The sequence below is a fragment of the Eriocheir sinensis genome, chromosome 12 (genome assembly GCF_024679095.1).
Source record: "Eriocheir sinensis breed Jianghai 21 chromosome 12, ASM2467909v1, whole genome shotgun sequence".
NCBI lineage: Eukaryota > Metazoa > Arthropoda > Malacostraca > Decapoda > Varunidae > Eriocheir > Eriocheir sinensis.
In genome coordinates, this window is record NC_066520.1 from 22303331 (window position 1) to 22325105 (window position 21775).

At 45.0% G+C, this 21775-nt stretch overlaps 2 protein-coding genes across 6 annotated transcripts in view; one reads left to right on the forward strand and one right to left on the reverse strand.

Annotated features, from left to right (window-relative positions):
* LOC126997635 (uncharacterized) overlaps window positions 1-21775 on the forward strand; it is an 86794-nt gene that overhangs the window by 28379 nt on the left and 36640 nt on the right. The gene's annotated exons all lie outside the window — the stretch shown is intronic.
* Window positions 15358-17402, reverse strand: LOC126997638 (perlucin-like protein). Its single transcript, XM_050858852.1, has 5 exons — window positions 17262-17402; window positions 17041-17067; window positions 16441-16632; window positions 15937-15997; window positions 15358-15743 (listed from the first exon to the last, which is right to left on the reverse strand). The coding sequence occupies exons 1-5, from the start codon at window positions 17302-17304 to the stop codon at window positions 15563-15565; spliced, it is 504 nt and encodes a 167-aa protein (XP_050714809.1). The 5' UTR covers window positions 17305-17402; the 3' UTR covers window positions 15358-15562.

Genomic DNA, 21775 nt, shown 5'->3' on the forward strand with positions numbered 1-21775 from the left:
TCGAAGTTTCCCTCAAATTCATCGGTTTTCAGATAATTATTCACATCATTAAGAATATTCTCACAAACTTACCCACACAATATGGAAATCAGTTTATTCATTAAGAGATTTCGTTAACTAACACAGACAAACACTTAATCGGACAGACAACGACGGTGAACAGATTTATCGTCACTCTTTGAGGCGGGTAATAATTATGATGTCAGGTGCCAGATACGCGCGGGCAGGTAAAGCCAATCAAGGGACATTACCTGAGGACCTTTGAACGAGGTGTCGAGGCTTGATTAGACGATGATTAAGACGATGATTATTGGTTTTACTTTGTTGTGTATAGAGAGAGAAGGAAGGAAGGAGGGAGGAGAAGGAGGAGAGGAAAAAAGGCCTTGGTGGTGATGGAGGAGGAGGAGGAGGAGGAGAAGGAGGAGGAGGAGGAGGAGGAGGAGGACGTATGAAGCGAATCTTAGGAATAGAAAGAAGGGAATGAAGGAGAGGAGAGAGGAAAGAAAGATGAAAAAAGAAAGAGAGAGAGAGAGAGAGAGAGAGAGAGAGAGAGAGAGAGAGAGAGAGAGAGAGAGAGAGAGAGAGAGAGAGAGAGAGAGAGAGAGAGAGAGAGAGAGAGAGAGAGAGAGAGAGAGAGGTGAGAAGGGAGACAAAAATAGCTTGGGAGAGTCTTATTACGAAGAGGAATAGGAGGAGAGAGAGAGAGAGAGAGAGAGAGAGAGAGAGAGAGAGAGAGAGAGAGAGAGAGAGAGAGAGAGAGAGAGAGAGAGAGAGAGAGAGGCAATAAAGAAGGGAGGAAATGAAAGAAAAATTGCTGGAGGGAAAAGGCAAATAGGATAATGGAAGAGAGAGAGAGAGAGAGAGAGAGAGAGAGAGAGAGAGAGAGAGAGAGAGAGAGAGAGAGAGAGAGAGAGAGAGAGAGAGAGAGAGAGAGAGAAGATAATTGGAACTCTTGGGAACAAAACAAATATTTTGAATGAGAAAAATTAAAAAGGGTTACAAGATAGAGGAGGAGGATTAGGAGGAGGAAGAGGAGAAGGAGGAGGAGGAGGAGGAGGAGGAGGAGGAGGAGGAGGAGGAGGAGGAGGAGGAGGAGGAGGAGGAGAAAGATAATGATAAGAGAAGGAAATAGAAGATGAAGGAGGAGGAGGAGGAGGAGGAGGAGAAAAAGATGATAAAAAGTGAAGAAGATTCGAAGATAAACGAGAATTTGATAAAAAAAACGAAATAAAAGACGAAGAGGAGGAAGAGGAAAAAGTACCGAAAGAGGTAAAGAAAAAGGACAAAGAGAGAGAAGAGGAAGAGGAAGAGAAGGAGAGAGAAAATCTGAAACAAGGAGAGAAATTAGAAGCGAAAGGAAGATTTGAGGAAGGACAAGAAAGGGATGAATGACGTAACAGGGGAAGAAGAAGAGGAGGAGGAGGAGGAGGAGGAGGAGGAGGAGGAGGAGGAAGACATAATACATAGACAGAATAGGAGACAAATAGCAGACTAACTTCATCCCTATATTAGTACGTGAAGCCATTAATCATTTCTCGCTAGTGTGCCCTCCTCGTCCTCCTCCTCCTCCTCCTCTGTACTTCGTCTTCCTCTTCTCCTTCTCTTTCCATCCACCATCCTTCCGTTTCTGTCTGTGTGTGTGTGTGTGTGTGTGTGTGTGTGTGTGTGTGTGTGTATTGACTCATGTGCGTTTTAGGCTTATCGGTGCAATGTACGTTCGTGTGTACTATATACTTGGCCTTGTGTGTGTGTGTGTGTGTGTGTGTGTGTGTGTGTGTGTGTGTGTGTGTGTGTGTGTAGGAAGAAGAAAGAAGGTTGGTAAATGAAAGAGAAAAAGGAGGAAAAAATGAGAGAGAGAGAGAGAGAGAGAGAGAGAGAGAGAGAGAGAGAGAGAGAGAGAGAGAGAGAGAGAGAGAGAGAGCAAAGCAAAGCAACAAGTGTGGTGATTGATGAAAGGGAGAGAGGGAAGAAGAGATGAAGGGGAGGAGAGAAGGGAGGGAAGGGAAGAGAGGGGAGAAGAGATAGCAGGGTAGTTAGTGAACGAGGGAAGGAGAAGGAGGAGGAGGAGGTAAAGGAGAGAGAGGAAGAGAGAGATAAGACGATGGAGGGAGAATGGACTAACAAGAGAAGGGTAGATACAGAGAGAGAGAAAAGGGAGAAAAGGGAGCTGGAGGAGGAGATAAAGAAAGGGAGGAAGAGCAAAACCGGCATCGAAGAGAAAGAGAGAGAGAGAGAGAGAGAGAGAGAGAGAGAGAGAGAGAGAGAGAGAGAGAGAGAGAGAGAGAGAGAGAGAGAGAGAGAGAGAGAGAGAGAGAGAGAGAGAGAGAGAGAAATAGTAAAGGGAAGGGTAAAAGAGGAGAGAAAAGGGAGAAGGGGAGGAAAGTTGAAAGGGGTGAATTCGAAGAGGGTAAGAGACGAAGAGAAGGGAGGGGAGGAAAGAGAGCAGGGGAGGAAAGTTGAAAGGGGTGAATTTGAAGAAGATAAGAAACGAATTGATGAAGAAGGGGCTAAAATTTGAAGGGGAAGAAAAGGAAAGAAAATGCAGAAAATAAAATGAATGAGGGAGTTGATGATAAAGAGGGAGAGGAAAGAAGATAGAAAAGGGATAAGAGAAGAAGGGATGAAGAACGATTTGAAATTTGAATGGGAAAGAAAATGAAATATCTTGCAGAAAATTTAAAGGAATGAGGAACAAGTTGATAAAAGAGAAAGAGGAAGAGAAAAAAAAGATAGAAAGGGGATAAGAGAAGAAGGGATAAAGAACGAACTGAAAGAGGAGGAGAGGAAAGGGAGAAGGGGAGGAAAGTTGAAAGGGGTGACTTTGAAGGGATTTGATAACCTGGTATACGTGAGCCAATACACACTATTTGGCATCCTGCGTTAATTGTAGCCATTCATGAAGAAGAGGAGGAGGAGGGGAGAGGAAGAAGAGGAGGAGGAAGAGGAAGAGCCATAAGATCAACAACAACAGCTACAACAATAACGATAACAACAAAAATAACACAGGAAGAAAATACGAAGGAGAAGAAAAGAAGAAAGAAGAACATTGACGAATAAAAGGAAGAGAGAAATATTAATAAAAGGAAAAAGGAAGACAAGAACATAGACAATTAAAAGAAGAAGAGTTAAAAGAAAAAAGATAAAGATGACGATTTAGAGCAAACAGAAGAGGACGAAGAAGAAGACGAAGATGAAAAATAGAAAGAAGAAGAAGAGGAAGAAGAGGAAGCAGAAGAAAACCGATACAAGATTGAAATAGAAAACCACATATAACTAGATAGACATAATGAGCTTCAGTAATAATTCACGAGGGCAATAATTCGCTAATGATAATGTAGGCGATAGAGCTGATAGCCATAATGGACGGGGGGGAGGAGGGGGAGAGAGAGGGGGAGAGAGGGAAGGGAAGGGTAGGGAAGGGAAGGGAAGGGATGGGACGGGAAGGGAAGGGTAGGGAATTAAATAGAAGGGAAGGGAAGGGAAGGGAAAGGAAGGGCAGAGAAGGGAATAGAAGGGAGGAGGGAGAAAGGGGAGGGAAGGGACAGGAAGGGAAAAGAAGGGAAGAGAGATGAAAGTAGATAAAGGAGAATGATAGAAAGAGGGAGAAAGAGAATGGAAGAAGGGAAGGGACGGGAAGGGAAAGGAAGGGAAAAGAAGGGAAGAGAGATGAAAGTAGATAAAGGAGAATGATAGAAAGAGGGAGAAAGAGAAGGGAAGAAGGGAAGAGAAGTGACAAAAGGGGAGAAAGAAAACAGAATAGAAAGAATATTAGGAATAGGAAATAATAGAAAAAGATAATAGAAGAAGAAATGATAGAAAGGGAGGTAATTGGGAGAGAGAGAGAGAGAGAGAGAGAGAGAGAGAGAGAGAGAGAGAGAGAGAGAGAGAGAGAGAGAGAGAGAGAGAGAGAGAGAGAGAGAGAGAGAGAGAGAGTAGGCCTATCGAAAACAGGATTTGACCCGAACCATACGTTAAGATTAGCACAAAAACTTCCTCCTCCTCCTCCTCCTCCTCCTCCTACTACTACTACTACTACTACTACTACTACTACTACTACTATACTACTACTACTACTACTACTACTACTACTACTATTACTACTACTACAACGATAACTATGATTGCAGCTGTTGAGAGAGAGAGAGAGAGAGAGAGAGAGAGAGAGAGAGAGAGAGAGAGAGAGAGAGAGAGAGAGAGAGAGAGAGAGAGAGAGAAGGGAACAGTTGCTCAATAAACTTTAATCGCAACATCGGCACTAAAATACACCCCTCGCCCCCCTCTCCTTACCTCCCTCCCCCTTCCCCCTTCCATTGTTGAAACGTGTATGGGTGACCTTCGCTCCGCCGTCCCCTGTCACCTGTGTCTGTGTGTGTGTGTGTGTGTGTGTGTGTGTGTGTGTGTGTGTGTTGGCGCAGCTGGACCTGGTGTGTTTGTGATCCTTGAGGAGGAGGAGGAGGAGGAGGAGAAGAAAAAGAAGAAGAAGAAGAAGAAGAAGAAGAAGAAGAAGAAGAAGAAGAAGAAGAAGACTATGGTAGGAGAGAGAAGATAGCAAATTTCTATATATTATTATTATTATTATTATTATTATTATTATTATTATTATTATTATTATTATTAACACGAACTCTCATTTCTTACCATAAACATTTCGTATAACCCAATTCCTACCTTCGTTATAGCCTTAGAGTGTCGTTTACGTAAGCTCATGAAGGCACATAACGAAACAAAACAGATACCACGAAATGAAAGCAAGTGTCAATCAGGCGCCGTTGGAAAAGCTGAAGTCCATCCCTCAACACACCAACCCAGACCAAGACTAAGAACGTAATTGATCGTAGGGCAATTCTGAAGATTACTCGGGGTCACGACAACAGTAATAACAGCCAGGAGGAGGAGGAGGAGGAGGAGGAGGACGAATGGAGACGGAGAAGCAAAAATGTGATGGAAAAGGGGAGGAGGAGGAAGAGGAGGAGAAGAAATGAGAAAAGAAGAGTAAGAGAAGAGGTGACTAGAGGGATAGGATGAGGAGGAGGAGGAGGAGGAGGAGGAGGAGAAGAAATGAGAAAGGAAGAGTAAGAGAAGAAGTGACTAGAGGGATAGGATGAGGATAAAGAGGAGGAGGAGGAGGAGGAGGAGGAGAGAACCAGTAGCCTGAGGAGAAGGAAGAGGAGGAGGAGGAGGAGGAGGAGGAAAAGAAGGAAGAAAAACAAAAGAAAAAAAAGAATATCAACAATTAGTATAATTTTTAATAGAGATGATTTACTGTTAAGATATTCAATACGATTCAAATATTAACGATCTTACTTAAACTTACATACTCTTATTTTTCTTTATTTTTGCTTCGTTTCTGCTCCTCCTTCTGCTCCTCCTCCTGCTCCTCCTCCTCCTCCTCCTCCTCCTCCTCTTCTTCTTAAGTAACTCTCTTCATCCCCTCATCACTTTACGTTTTCTTTAATGGGATATAAGTTATGGCCCCCCTTGCTCTCTCTCTCTCTCTCTCTCTCTCTCTCGCATTCTTTGGCTCTTTATTCCTCACCAAAATCTTGAGAGAGAGAGAGAGAGAGAGAGAGAGAGAGAGAGAGAGAGAGAGAGAGAGAGAGAGAGAGAGAGAGAGAGAGAGAGAGAGAGAGAGAGAGAGAGAGAGAGAGAGAGAGAGAGAGGGTTGAGTTTTATATAGGTTAGTGTACTCTTACGTTAAAGGCCTTCGTTGTGGCACCTCTTCGTTGTATATTTTTGAGATGAGGGTCAAAGATAAGACGGACGAGGTAACCATTAGAAGACAGAAGAAGGAGGAGGAGGGGAAGAAGGGTTTTGGGAAGGCTGCCTATGGAGGGTTGGTTTGTGTTAAGAAGAAAGAGTTGCCCATAGGAGGAGGAGGAGGAGGAGGAGGAGGAAGGGTAACTATGACTAAGACTGAAAAAATGAAAAGGAGGAGGGAGAAGAAGAGGAGTAGGAAGAGGAGGAGGAGGAGAAGGAGGAGGAGGAGGAGGAGGGGGGGGTAACTATGACTAAGACTGTGAAAAAATGAAAAGGAGGAGGGAGAAGAAGAGGAGTAGGAAGAGGAGGAGGAGGAGGAGGAGGAGGAAGAAGACTGTAACTGTGTCTGAAAAAAAAAGAGGAGGAAGAAGAGGGTAACGATGGAGAAGAGGAGCAAAGGGGGAGGAGGAGGAGGAGGAGGAGGAGGCAAAGGAGGTGAAGGATATGGAGGGAAAGAGGAGGAAGAAGAAGAGGAAGATGGGGAATAAGGCAGAGACGAGAAAAATGAAGGACAAATGACGCGAAAAAAAGAAAAAAAGAGAAACGAAATGAAAAAAAAAATAACCACGAAAATAAACAAACCAAAAAAAAGAAAGAAAACAATCGAAGAAAAAATAAACAAAGTTGTGAGAGAAAGAAATGAGGCGAAAAAAATGGTATGATATGTTTTGAGGACGATTTCTTTTTTACTTTTTTTTTACGCCGGTGGTGGTGGTGGTGGTGCTGACTTCGAGGATGTAAACAAACACCTCTTCAACACCACCACCACCACCACCAACACCAACACCACCGTCAAAGACTCCATTGTGCATCGCCTCTGTTCCTCTTCAGTAGTCTCGGGAGAGCTGTCGAGAGAGAGAGAAATAGGGGAAAGGAGGAGGAAGCAAGACAGCGAGCGAAAAAGTTTGGCAGTATAAAAAAAGAAAGAAAACCACCAGGGATTAATCGGTTCTTATAAGTGTGTTTGTGCGTAGGAGGAGGTGAGGTAAGAGGGAGGGTAGAGGAAGTTGTTTGTTCGTTTATGTGTGTGTGTGTGTTTGTGTGTGAATGTGTGAGTGTTTGTGTGTGTGTGTCCGTGTCTCTTATCAGCAAAACTTTCGAACACCGCTTCTGTATCACATCGTTCGCGGGGCCAGACACGAGACTCACTAGTAATGGTAACAGGTGTCGAAGAGTTAACGAATAAAGGGGCTATTACAATCGGCAAATTTTCCATGGATCTTCAGTCAAACCACGATTTCCGCTAGCGTGGTTCTCATTTGTTTCTTGTTATTGCTGCTGCTGATGGTGAGTAATACCGTCGTCCTTTGGTGAAATCTACGGTAGCTTTGGAAGATCGTGGACACTTCAGAAAACCACGGAAATGAGAACCACGCCAGCGGAAATCGTGGTTTGACTGAAGATCTACGGAAAATTTGCCCAGTGTTTAGCCCCAGCCCCTTAATGCAGCTTTCTCAGATCCCAGAGGCGGACACGTGACCAAACTGACCCCAGGCACCTCCTCTACCCCCCTCCCCCCTACACCACCGCGCACACACGCACACACCACCTCTCTGTATGTGTGTGTTATGTATGTGTGTGTGTGTGTGTGTATCTGCGACTCATGCTTCCCTGATTGTTGGCAGTTTCACAACCTCCGTCTGCTTTTAGGTTATCAGTTTATTGCGGCATTCTATACGATACGAGCTCTGTTTTGGAATTCCCGTCGTAGGTATTGATAAAACTTAAGTGCGTATGTGTGGGATAGACCGCCTTATAATCTTACAATACTTTCACCACATTTGGATTCTCTGCTGTGTCTGTACTTCCTCCTGGTTACGACATGAACGGCCTCAAACGGGGAGTATTAACGCGATAGCTGCCTGGATTATGTTTCTTAAAGGCCCCTCTAAGCGAGAAAAATGAGAAAAAATCATCACTCATGCAAACCATTTTATAATATATATATCAACGCATTTGTGATCAGTTTATGCATCATCTATTTTGGGGGGTTTATATCATGGCATAAATTTGGCCCGTCGCTCGTACACGGTAAAGCCACAAATTTGTCCCGTCGCTGCTACTGGGTTAAGACATTTCTCAATCAGTCTTTTTCCCTCTTTTGGCTTCTCTATCAACCATTTACAGGCTTATGTTATTACTCTATTTTTCCCTTGAGTTGCCTACTATACTCTAAAAAATAACTGTATACGAGTATGACTTTTGTAAGACTAGGAAATAACAGGAAACAAGCGTAGTTGGCATGTCTATCGATTTCCTTAATTAACCTATTCGCTGCCTATTCCTAAAGCTAACTTCTCTATTAACCTAGTGAGACTCCTGGATGGCAAGAAAACAGTAGCGGGCTTTTTTTGCACTTTTTGTTGCCCTTGAGCCGTCTCCTTTGCTGTAAAAATAAGTGTGATCGCCATGACTATATCGATCATCTCAACTACCCTGTTCGCTGCCCACGCCCAAAGGTAACTTCTCAATTAACCTGCCGCTATTGCTCGCTTGGCGGTGACGAGAGCGAGATGAGTGATGCGGAAAGCGAAAGTGTCCAGATAAAGAGACGAGAGTTGTGTGAAAAAGGTAAAGCGTGCAGACAAGAGATAAATTGATAGGCAGATGAAAGGATGAATGGATAGACAGATAGACGGATAGATAGTAGCCTCAATGTAGCGGAAACTATTCAATATCCAAACAATCATTCAGACATCACCCAAACAGCCACGCACACGAACCCAGAAAGCTCAAGACAATACTACCAGTCCATTACCAAGACATCCATTCACGTGTAACCCGACACGAATTCGGTACAGAGCGCTAATTGGGTACACGTGTTCGCGGTGTTACATGTGCTCGGGTTTGATGTCAACAGCAGCAACAGGTGGCGAGGGTCCCAGGGCTGCTAGTGAAGATCTGAGAACACTTGCGTCCGTTGCATCAGGGAAGGTCACGTTTGCAGGGTATACGTGCGGCGGGTGAGAGTGATACGCGTGTGCTCTAAGCGGGAGCACTTCGGTAACATGTGACAGGGATGTGATGAGGGAATTGCGTGGGAGAGAGAGGGAGAGAGGGAGGGAGGGAATGGGAGTGTGGAAAAGAGAAGGAGATGGGAAGAGAAAGAGTAACGAGAGAGAGGGAGGGAAAGGAAGTAAGAGAGGGAAGGGAAAAAGAGAGGGAGGGGGAGAGAGGAAAGAGAGAGGCTGGGAGAGAAAGAGAGAGAAAGGGAGGGATAGAGTGTGTGTGAGAGAGAGAGAGAGAGAGAGAGAGAGAGAGAGAGAGAGAGAGAGAGAGAGAGAGAGAGAGAGAGAGAGAGAGAGAGAGAGAGAGAGAGAGAGAGAGAGAGAGAGAGAGAGAGAGAGAGAGAGAGAGAGAGAGAGAGAGAGAGAGAGAGAGAGAGAGAGAGAGAGAGAGAGAGAGAATGCAGTTGTTGTAAGTAGCAAATGAACTTGACTAACTTACTGACTCTGTGTTTTCTTTTTCTTCTCCTTCCCTCTTTCCTTTTCCTCCCTCCTTCCTTCCCTCCTTTTCTCCTTCCTATGACTTCAATTCGTTCACCCTTGCAATGTCATCTACCCCCTTCCTTTTCCTTCACCTGTCATCCTTTCAAGATCATCCATACTTCTCTTTTTCCTCACTCTCGTTTACACTCGATTCCTTTTTCGTAAACTTCATCCTTGCAACGTCATCCATGGTCCCCCTATCAACATCCATCCTTGCTTCGCCTTCCTCTTCCTCTTACTTCACCTCCATTCTTTACTAAGAGGCACCGCTCACACGCGTCATTACCAGCTAACACACAAGGTTGTTCTGTGGCATCCTCCTCCTTTGGGACCTCCTGCAGCGGCGCCGGCGGGAATGGAGGAAGCGTAGCGGCGCCCAATTAGCGAGTCGTAGCGTGTGGCCTGACGTGTGGCTGGCCGGAGCGCGCGACGACTCTGGGAATACGAGGTCGAGGTGGCAAAAAAGGACGACACTGTTTCTACGGTACAGGGACATAGGCCAAGGACGTTACTTCTGTACTTTCTTTCAAGAGGAGAGTATCAAGACACCTCTCCACCCGAAGTCGACCTCTCTTCTGGCCTCTCGTTTTGTTGTCTTTTGTTGGAGTGGCGTCTAGTGGGTTTTCTTGCTCCTGTTTTTTGTTTTTTTGTCCTTGATCTGTCTCCCTTGCTATGTAAAAGAGACTGTAGAAGCCGCAAGATCAAGGCAAAAGCGCAGAGAATGGTTGCCTCTTTCGCGCTCTTTCTGTTCATTGTCCCAGAAAGTCGGTAGCCAGTTCGGGGATAACGAGACAAACTTCCAAAAATGCCGAACTATTTACCGCATAACCGCGATGGTATTGAGTTACGTCCAATCTTGCCGATCTCCCTTTCAAGACTCCGCGGCAGGTCCAACACAAAGCGACGTTATTACCCATAAGAATACCAAAGAGGAGAGAGAGAGAGAACAAGAGCTCTCAAGAATACCTAACTAGCGGAGGACTACAGGAGCGACCACATTACGAACACTAGTCTCGGAGCGGCGCTAACAGCTCTGGCGGGCGACACAAAGAAGGCGTTGGGGTGTGGAGAGCGTGGCACCCGAGGGAGAGATCAAGAGCACCACTACTAAGGCCTTTGATTCATATACCTGCCTCTCATTAGCCGAAGAACATGAGGCGCTGAGCAAATGAGTTGTCAGGATAGAGGGGAGATGGAGGGGTTATCAGCACACACGCATGCCTCTCTTAGCTGTTCTTAGAAACTCGTAGGCTGGTGTTTTGTGGCCTGCTGTACTTCTTTCCTTGTAGTTCTTGTTCTTGGAGGTAGAGTGTGGGAAGGCTATCGCTAAGGGGAAGGACAAAATACTCCCGTCTTTCGTTCGCTATACTCGTCCTTAGCAGTAGAATGTGGGAAGGCTATCGCTACGGGAAGAACATTGGCTAGGGAGGTAAAGTAAAAAAAGGAAATATACGAATTCGTTATTCACTATTATTTGTACTTGTTCATCACGAAAGAGTAGCATCTCGACTTCAAGGAAAAGAAAAGTGTACAGTGTCTCATGCCTAACGAAGTGTAACCGAACATCTTATAAGCGAGGTGTTGATAGCTTTGACAGTAAACAAAACTATATTATATAATACACACGCATCAGCCAGGATATTTTGTAGCCAGTGAAACATGAGTAAACAAACCTTCATAATGTAAACTCCAATAGCTTTTTACACTTAAGAAGAACCAAATATCGATCTTAACAGTTGTTCTGGGAGCTGGAGACAACCCACAACGATATACAAAGAAGAAAAAGTAGAAAAAAAAAGACTAGTCACCTTACAATAAACTAAACCCAGAAGCCACGCCCCCTTCCACAAATTCGGGAGCTGATTGGCTGGATGAAAGGAGCTTGGAGGGAGGATGAAGGAGGGGGCGGGGCTTACATGGTTATAGATTTACTATAGAAATCAGACCACAGACTATGGGTCCGAACTTGGTGGTCTGTCCCTTACCTAAGTGATTTTACATTAATCAGAAGAGACAAAACGTTGCATTTCTACTGACTATGATATTAAAAGTTGAGAAGAAGGTGACGGAGCTTATTTTTTTCAAAGTCAATCTTTACACTGGACCACTGACGGTGAGCTTTCATTCTTCTCACTTTCTGACGTTGGTGAGAAAAAAAATTTGGTGCAGTCTGAATTTACTTACATCTGATCTTTACGCCATTGTTTCTCGTGCGCAAAAGTGTGCCGATCATAAACAATGTTGATCTGTCATTCATTGAAACCAACCATTATTTAAAAACAAACATCAGTTTTTCCTTTCCTCAGACGTTTTCAGAGAGAACATGTTAAGAGAAAGAAAGCCTTTCTTCGTAGGTGTGCGCAAGGAAGGGGATATTTTCGTTGCCAACGCTGACACACCTTCTAATTAATATCCTTTTTTATGGTGGGAGACCAAAAAACTGTGCGCATATTCAGTGAGGTCTGACTAAACTGTTGTGTCTGAGCAGGGTGTTACATCTTTATTCTTGAAAGTTTAAGTTTCTTTTAATGAGCAACATTCTTTTCGCTTTATTTGCTTTGCTGTACATTGCATTGAAATTTGAGTTTTTGTTTGACGACCTTTGAGTCTTTGACGAATTGTTGATTGAAAATTTTTTTAATTATTTCAGCGATCTTCGTATTCGAACTCAACTTGAAGGACCTGGCACTTGTCACGTTAACTACATCTCTATCTATCCCATAAGCTGAACCAAGTGCAAATCCTGTTGGGCTTTACCTGTCTTCGTCAGTGAGAACCGGTGCCAGTGTTTGTGTGTGCTCTGCATTGCCTCTGCCGGTTGTATTTACACATCCAGTTCAACATCCAAAATAATGAAGAGCACATGATGTAACCAATGAAAACAGACGAACCAGGTTATAATGAACGGCGGCTATTTCTTTACTGAGGAAGAGAAAGAGAGAGAGAGAGGGGAACACTGACAGACTAACTACCTAACTGGATCTGGCATATACCGTAGATCATGTCATCGTTGTCACAGTCGCGGTAGTAATAGTCGTCAGGGCAGAGACACATGTAGTTTTGCTCAGTGCCTCCATCGGGGTCTCCAGTAAAAGGGTCCCAGTTGAGGGTGTTCAATTCCACCTCGCTCCCGTCTGAGTCCCAATACCATCTGTTGAGGGGAACGAAAAGGGAAGGGGAGGGGAGACTTTCTATGTGGATGGGTAAGTGAGTGAATGAGTGAGTGAGTAAATAAGTGAGTGAATGAGTGGGTGGGATTGTGGGTTAGGTTAAGAATATGCAGCTGAGTAGGCGAGTAAGCTCCCAAACTTTGCATTTCTACTCTAGTTAATATTAAGTTGAAGGAAGTGACGGTCGAGTTTGTTTTTAAAGGAGTCAGTCGTGCTACACTGACCACTGAAGGTGGGAGCTTATTCCATTCTCGCACTACAACGTTGGTGAAGAAAAAATTGGTGCAGTCTGAGTTTACTAGTTTACATTTAAGTTATTCCCCGTTCGCAAAGTGTCATCGATCATAAAAAATTTTGATTTGTCGACATTCATAAATCCATTAAGTATTTCAAAACATTCGATCAGTTTTCCTCGGGGGCGACGTTTCTCAAAAGAAAACATATTAAGGGGGGAAAGCCTTTCGTCGTAGGGTTTGTTGCGCAAGGAATGGATCATTTTTGTTGCTCGAAGTTGAACACCTTCTAATTTAGCAATGTTCTTTGCATGGTGGGGAGACCAAAACTGTACCGCATTTTGCAAGTGGGGTCTGACTAAACTATTGTAGAGCTGAAGTATTACTTCTTTATTTTTGAATAAAAAGTTTCTTTTAATGAAGTCCAACATTCTGTTCGCTTTATTTGCTGCATCGATGCATTGCCTTGAGAATTTGAGGTTTGACTCGATTTTGACACCCAGGTCCTTGACGCATTGAACACTTTTGAGTTTGGCGCCGCGGATTTCGTAATCGAGCTTCTTATTTATTGTTCCAACTTGAAGGACCTGGGCCCGTACTTATAAAGAGTATGTTTCGCTTATGTGAGGCATAAATCAAGAAAATGGCGGACACCGAGACATAAGGGAAGCATAACCCTTAGGTTTCAACTAAGCGGAACATAAACTGACTCGCCAGCTACGCGCGGGGTGGAGGTAACATTGCAATCCTTAGGTCGACCTAAGCGAGGCATAACAGTCAAGATGGTGGAGGTAGTGGGTGCGCGTCCGCAGCAGCTGAGGACTTTTCGAGCACGAAGAGACGTTCTTGATGAACTTCCGGACCCGGAATTGATCAAGAGGTACCGCCTGGACCGTGCAGGGATACTCTTCGTGACCGATTTGGTGTGTGAAGCCTTGACTGCTCCTACAAACAGGAACCAAGCCCTCTCCCCTGAGATGAAGGTCCTCATAACACTGAGGTATCTTGCTACGGGCAAAATGCAGCAGTGTAGCAGCGACGACTTGGGCCTTCACAACAGACCGTCAGTAGGGTCACCCGGGAGACTGTGTACGCCCTTGCGGCAGCTGTTCCTGCTGTTGCTGCTGCTGATGTGGCTGGGGGTGAGGCTGTGGTCCCTCCTGCTGCTGCTCCTGGTGTAGCTCCTGCTGCTGTTGCTGCTGACCTCGCTGGCTGCTGAGGGGCTCTAGAGGTCGTGGCTGGCTGTCCATGGCTGCTGACTGCCAGCTTGAAGCTCGCGGGAATGTTTGTTTACATGTTTGATGGGCTACGTCCTTAATTTTATCATTATTCCATGTGATGTTGGTCTATGCCTCGTCAACAATACCCGAAAATATTTTATTTTTTATTTGATACATATTTCCAATACGTCAATATGCTTTTAACATCAAAATTATATCAAATTCCAACACTTTATTTTGAGTTGGTATCCCTTTCTTAGGTGCAGCTCAGGTGTTGGCAACGATGTACTAATACTCGCTTATGTCGAGCTGGTTATGTTGAGGGGGTGAAACGTAAGGAGGGGGGTTATGTCTCATCATTGTTATTACTCGGATATGTTTCAGTTTACGTCTCACATAAATTTCTTTATAAGTACGGGCCCTGGCACTTGTCTACGTGAAAGGGCATCTCCCATATATCCGACCAAGCTGAAATTTAGTGGAAATCCTCTTAGAGGCTTTGCCTGTCTTCGTCAGTGAGAACCAAGTTACCGATCTTTGTGTAGTCTGCAAATTTAATATTGAGATTATTGAGTCCAACATCCACGAGAGAGAATTTAGCGAGGGTTTTCATTTCCTTGCCTGAGTCAATAAGTTTCTCTTTTCGGCAACAAGTTAGGACCCTCCTGACCTTCTTCAGACTCACCTGCAGCCCCGGCGAAAGCGAGAGTCGTCGTTTTTCCTTCATGGTGGCTTCCATGCATCTGTGCGTGTTGCTGTGTGCGATGCGGCGGTGCCTATGGATATGCCTTTGGGAATCTCTCTGATATAGCCATGATGGCATCGCGTGGTACCATTTCCACGACGACCGACGACATTTTCATATTTTTAGCGGAACTAAATTGAGTTAAAAAAACACCCAGCCCGTCACCTTTCATGCACTTCTCTAGTTTTACGAAGGGTTTCTCAGGTGGCCGAAGTTTCGGTCACGTTTTCTGTAGAGAAAAATCACAAAATTCTTTCTATGAGTTTTCTTTCATGCATCGAAAACATTGGCCGTCTTCCTAGAAACAAACCCGAGTTATCAGCCACGCAGTGCGTCGCTCTCACTGCATAGACAAGCTAATGATGTTACGTCTTTCCCTTGCTTCATGAGGAGAGTATCAAGAAACCCTTTCACCTGAAATTGATCTTTCTTCTGGCCTTGTTATTAATTGTTTTGCCTTACTTCGTTGGATGCGAGAGGCGGAAGCGTCTGGGAATATCGACCTTTGTAGCATTTCATCTTTCTCCGATTGGTTTTGAATACCTTGGAGTCGTTGATCCTTTGTTTACAGAATGGGCAGAATACAAGTTGAACTCTTTCTGTTTAGTCTGGTTCAGCGGCAAATCCAGTCTTTATCATCAAATTCTAATGTGCGTTGGGCAGCCTACGCGTGGATCAAGGGTGCTGGGCCGCCCGTTCCTACGTAGTATAGAGATGCTGGAGTCGGGGAGGATTTTGAAACGCTTTAATGTTCATTTTGATATATTTTGTGTCTTCGGAATACATCAAGTAATACCCGTTCATAACATTTCAAACTCTCGCCGATGCTTAAACTAATATACTTTTTAGGTTGCGTCGAATGTTTGTGATTTCGCTTAGGTTACAGAGAATATTTGCTCTCTCGTTGAAGTTTGCATCCTCGTCGCTCAGACTGATGGACTCTCACGGCTCACTCAAAGATCTGACAAATTGCAAAAATCTGCTTTGTTTGCTCGAGGCTGTGGTAGTAGAAGTCCGGCGAGTAGAGGGACAAGTGGTTCTGTGTGGTGCCTCCGTTGGGCTGGCCGTTGCAGGGGTACCAGTGCGGGGTGCCCAAGGGTATTGCTGTGTCATCCATCACCCATATCCAGCTGAGGAAGAAGTTTGTTACGGGTTACAGGAGTGAAAGAAGAGATTGGAGAGTCAGTAGAGGCAGTGGATGGCGAGGGAGCAATGCATCACGAGAAGAAACAGCGCCATATGGCCACTGTAGTTAAGAAAGCGAAGAGAAAAAGTCAGAGGTGAACACAAGAGCACCATCACTTGCTGAAGAAATGCTCTTACCTGCCCTCCTTATTTGCGTCACTACCTCCGATCCAGAAGGCTTCGTCGGCGAGGTCATCGGCTGAAAGTAAAAAGAACGTCCTCCTGAGTTGCCAGTAATTGCGTGGTGAAGTGACAAGCATGCCTACCCACGAAATCGCGGGCCTAGGTTCGAATCCCTCTCACTCAGCTGTTCATCCTCCCTCTCTGGCTAGTCGATAAATGGGTACTTAGGGAAGCCTGTTGAAGGTTAACTGTGGTAACCCGGATGTCACAGTGGCTCTGTGTCCCGGGCAATGGGTTCCTACCCCCCCAAGGCTGAAGGGCCAATGCGACGGAGATGAGCACCGAGGCCATGCGCTGCTATAGTGTGTGCCCCAACTTTGTCTTTAGCTTTATAATAATGTAAATAAATAGGAAAAAAAATAAGAAAAAGAAAAAGAAGGTTAGAAAAAGAAAGAAAACGAAAACGAAAACGAAAAAAAATAATAATGATAAAAACAAGCACACTGCACCTGTTCTCACCTGGCTGATCGTTAATGTAGTCCACCACATCCTGATGCAAGTCTCCCGTCACCTGGGCCAGGTCGGCGCCCAACGCCTGGCAAAGGGATCTATGATTACTCCACGTCGCCTTGGAGCGCACGAAGTAGAGGCAAGGGCCCACCGCTGTGCCGTCCCCGAAGTCCTCAAAGCCATCGGGGCATTCTGTAATGTCTATAAGGGAGAGGATAGAATAAGTGACATGTTACCGTTGATCTTTGAGTGTCGTAACCCTGATCCTCCTAATTCCACACACGCTCACCTGTTTAAATCTCTTTCTTTCTCACTCAATTTTTCTTTCCCTTTTTCGTCGCTTTCTTCCCCTTGCGTTTTTTGCCCTGAAGTCGATGTTTTATAAGTTGTACTCTCCTCCGTGACTCCACTCTAGTGTACATTTGCTGTCTCTGAATACTGTGACCTGATTCTGGCCCATTCTTGACCTGTACCCCTTCAGTAACCTAATCCAGACCTGAACGTGACCTGACCTCTCAATTCAGCGACCCTTATCCCTTACGTAACCTGACCCGGGCACCCACAACCCCTGCCGCTGCCATCGCCCGGGTCATCAAGGCGGGTACTCACTCTGCGCTGAGGCGAGACACACCAAGGCTGGAAGAGACGAAGAAGAACCCGTGAGCGTTAGCGGTGGAGAGGGCGATGAGGAGACAAAGGAAAGAGAGAGAGAGAGAGGGACGAAGGAATAAGGGAGAATTTGGCGAGGGTTTTCATCTCCCTGCCTAAGTCAAAAAGTTTCACTCTTCGGCAACAAGTTAGGACCCTCCCGACCTTCTTCAGAGACTCACCTGCAGCCACGGCGAGAGCGAGAGTCATCGTTGTTCCCTTCATGTTGGCTTCCGTGCGTCTTTGCGTGTGTTGCTGTGTGCGATGCGGCGGTGCTTATGACGTGGGTACTCGAGTCTCTCTGATATAACCATAAGGGCATCGCTCGTTACCCTTTCCACGCGGACCCGATGCCGTGTTTTCATCTTTCTCGCGGAACTAAATAAATAAGAGACCAAAAGGAACATCCAGCCTGTCTCCCTTTCATGCCCTTCCCTAGTTTTACGAAGGGTTTCTCAGGTGACCAATGCTTCGGTCTGGTTTTCCGTGGAGAAAGCTCACTAAATTGTTCCTTTGATAGTTTTTTTGGAGGCATCGGTAACGTTGGTCCCCTACATAGAAACGAAGCCATGTTATCAGTCTTGCAGTGCGTCGCTCCCGTTACCCCCACGGCGATGAGAAGTGGGACACCGCAGGGAATGGTGGGCGAGGAGGAAATGCCAAACTTGCTTGAAATAATACTCCCAACTCCTGTGTGTGAAGGGATAGAAAACCGTTCTTCCTCTCTTTCATTTTTTTTTTTCTCTCTCTCTCTCTCTCTCTCTCTCTCTCTCTCTCTCTCTCTCTCTCTCTCTCTCTCTCTCTCTCTCTCTCTCTCTCTCTCTCTCTCTCTCTCTCTCTCTCTCTCTCTCTCTCTCTCTCTCTCTCTCTCTCTCTCTCTCTCTCTCTCTCTCTCTCTCTCTCTCTCTCTAAACCTAAACCTAAACCTAAACTCTAAACCAATGGATCGCGAATTGGTTGAGCAACAGACAACAAAGAGTAGTGATTGACGGATTTAACTCAGAGTGGGCGCCTGTCACTAGTGGCGTCCCTCAGGGCTCGGTCCTTGGCCCAGTGCTCTTCATTATTTACATCAACGACGTGGATGTTGGACTCAATAACCGCATTAGTAAATTTGCAGACGACACAAAGATTGGTAACTCGGTTCTCACTGACGAAGACAGGCAAAGCCTCCAAGAGGATTTGCACAAAATTTCAGCTTGGTCGGATAGATGGGAGATGCCCTTTAACGTAGACAAGTGCCAGGTCCTTCAAGTTGGAACGAGGAATAAGAAGTTCGAATACGAAATGCGCGGCGTTAAACTCAAAAGCGTTCAATGCGTCAAAGACTTGGGGGTCAAAATCGCGTCAAACCTCAAATTCTCACAGCAATGCATCGATGCAGCAAATAAAGCGAACAGAATGTTGGGCTTCATTAAAAGAAACTTTGTATTCAAGAATAAAGATGTAATACTCCCGCTCTACAACAGTTTAGTCAGACCCCACTTGGAATATGCGGTACAGTTTTGGTCCCCCCACCATGCAAAGGATATTGCTAAATTAGAAGGTGTTCAGCGTCGGGCAACGAAAATGATCCCTTCCTTGGGCAACAAATCCTACGAAGAAAGGCTTTCTACCCTTAACATGTTCTCTCTTGAGAAACGTCGCCTCCGAGGAAAACTGATCGAATGTTTTAAAATACTTAATGGTTTCACGAATGTAGACAGATCAACATTGTTTATGATCGATGACAGTCTGCGCACGAGGAACAATGGCGTAAAACTCAGATGTAGACAAGTAAATTCAGACTGCACAAAATTTTTCTTCACCAACGTTGTAGTGCGAGAATGGAATAAGCTTCCACCATCAGTGGTCCAGTGTAACACGATTGACTCCTTCAAAAATAAGCTCGACCGTCACTTCCTTCAACTTAATATCAACTAGAGTAGAAGTGCAACGTTTTGGAGTCTTCTGATTAATGTAAAATCACTTAGGTTTAAGGACAGACCACCAAGTCTGGACCATGGGGTCTGTGTGGTCTGATTTTCTATGTAAATCTATGTAAATCTAAAGTTGAATGTTATGGACGGAACTGAGTCCGAATGTCTTTTTTTTTTTTGGTTTTAATGTAAAATTCCCTTCGCTGTTGTCATTGTTATTTATGTATTCTTCAAAATTGTCATCATCATCATCATCATCACCATCACCATCATCTTTCAACAGTTATCATTATCGTCATCATCAACCTCCTTATCTTCATCAACAACAGCTTCAGAGTTACCACCACCACCACCACCACCACCACCACTGTTATCGCCTTTGCCCGAATTAACATATGGGAAGTTTCGCACGCGTTTGATAATAGTGTCGTCGGCTGCGTCTTTAGTGATACGTGTTTGAAGGGTTTGGTGGGGGAGGGAGGGGGAGAGGCGGGGAAGGGAAGGAGTGAGGGAGAGAGTGTGTGTGTGTGTGTGTGTGTGTGTGTGTGTGTGTGTGTGTGTGTCATGTGATGTGTCCCTGCTTACATTGGGAAGGGATGTAACCTATATTATTATTATTATTATGATAAACTACCAAAACATCCCTACAAGGTGCAGATACAAGAAGCAGAACCACACAAAATAGCAAAAGGTCCTGGAGAGAAGCAAAGGCAACGAATAGTGAAGAAACTGGCCAGTCAAAGCCAAAAGGAGGAAAAACAAAATTACTGTTTCAAAAAGACCTTCACACGAGACTTGCATGTAGAAATGTCTGCAGAAGGGACAATCTCATTGGGTAACTGATTCCATAAATTTGTCAACAACGGAAAAAAAAGCATCGTGAGAAATGTGTCGTACAAAATCATAGAATTAAAAGCAAGATCGTTTTGACTAAGAGCTAACCTCGTGACCCAGGCAGGAGTAAAAAGATCAGGCAGAGCATATGAGGAGGCGGTGGCTGAACAGATAGCGAGACGGCCCCGCGTTCAGGAGGACGCGTGTTCAATCCCCGACCGGTGCCACCAAGCTGGGATTTTTCAGCCGCCGCCGAGTGGCTTAAAACTACCCACATGCTGTCCAGAAGACCACCTATCAACCCGGACTCTAGATTCTAGGATTAAAGATGAGCTCCGGGAGGGCAGCATGAGCCAATGCAAGATGGCGCCACTATAAACACTCGCCTGCACCAGAACGGGTTGGGCCGACCATCAGGCCCAACCGGGAAGCAGCCTTGGACCGACCATCACGATCCACCGGGAAGAAGCCTACCGGCGCAATAGGCCAAGACGTAAAAAAAAAAAAAAAAAAAAAAAAAAAAAAAAAAAATGTGTAAGGGATGCCGATTATTCTTAAAAACTTTAAATAAAATGCTAAGGGCACCAACTTGACGCCGATGATCAAGATCAAAAACAAGTGCCGAAGAAATAAATTTAATTGAATTGAAAGCTCTGTCAAGTAACTTTAAATGGCAATTGGCAGCAGACATCCAAACAGGAGCACAATACTGAGAGTGGGGCAAAATGAATGCATAAAAAGATTTGATGACAGATGAATCACAAGCAAATGGCTGTCTGCTGTGCAATAGTGGAAGACATGGAGCGGATGTGTTTCTCAAATGTCAGTTTAGAATCAAGCGTGACTCCCAACGAACGGACACTAGAAACATCCTTAATCTGTTCACCAAAAATATGCAAACAAGGATGAGGTGGATTCAAGGTACGGGATCTACTGATGGTAATGGGATGCGACAAGGGAGGGAAGGGAGGGAGTAGGTGTTGGTAGAGTCCGCCGCCTCCGCCCGCCACACCATCAATATCCAAAGGCCGAAAAGGAGATCAGTCGGGTCCTCATTAGTGTTCCTTTTAGGTTCGTGGTACAGAAGAAGGGTCAAACTACCACCAGGGTCATCAAACTACCCCTTTAAATGTCCAAAACTCCTATGAAAGCTTTGTCAAATATGTGTGCTTAGGCGAAGATAGGTTTAAAAATACGCCCCTAGATAGGAAGTCAGGGCAGTTTTGGGGAAAGGAAAGAGAGGGGAGAGAGACGGGGGAAGAGAGAAGGGAGGGAGAAGGAATGGAAAGGCAATGGCGTAAGTCGAGAATGCGTTACGTCAAACCTCTTTCCCTTCGCTCCGTCTTTCCATCTTAAGGTTGTCTTCTATAAGTTTGGTAGTATGGACAGTATTCTCCGACGCCTCCGCTTCTCACATCCACCATTTCCAGTACAGAAGACGGGTCATAAAACTATCCCTGAAAATGCCCACTACTCCTACGAAAGCCCTGTCAGATGTGTGTGCTTGGGCGCCGATATGTTTAAGAATGTGACTCATTAAGCGAAGAAAAAAAAATGTATGATATTTTATGCTACATGACGCCTCTTGAGCATACAATCCATTTCATATTCTATACCTCTTTGATTGCTTTCTGGTTTTTTTTTTTCTAGTTTAGTTGTGTTCTTCGATGTAAATTATTGGTCAGCTTCTTCATTTCATCACACAATCCCCCTCACGAGCTTCCTTTCTATGGGTTCTTTTAATACGTGGGTTTTTGCCCCTAGTCCGTCACTCCTGTTTTGCTCATCTTTTTTTTCTCCTGCCTATCATCACCTTCATTTACAACCTACCTGGGGGGCTTCGTGGTGCAGTGGTTAGCACACTCGGCTCACAATCGAGAGAGCCCGGGTTCGATTCCCGGGCGGAGTGGAAAAATTTGGGCGGCTTTTCCGATACCCTACGC

Bases quoted from the DNA above. Each gene is read 5' to 3' on its own strand.
- LOC126997638 (XM_050858852.1), bottom strand. From the start codon at position 17,304: ATGAAGGGAACAACGATGACTCTCGCTCTCGCCGTGGCTGCAG. The intron at 17,068-17,261 runs GTGAGTCTCTGA...CGTCTCTTCCAG, and splicing joins CGCTCTCGCCGTGGCTGCAG to CCTTGGTGTGTCTCGCCTCA. The intron at 16,633-17,040 runs GTGAGTACCCGC...TCTCCCTTATAG, and splicing joins GTGTCTCGCCTCAGCGCAGA to ACATTACAGAATGCCCCGAT.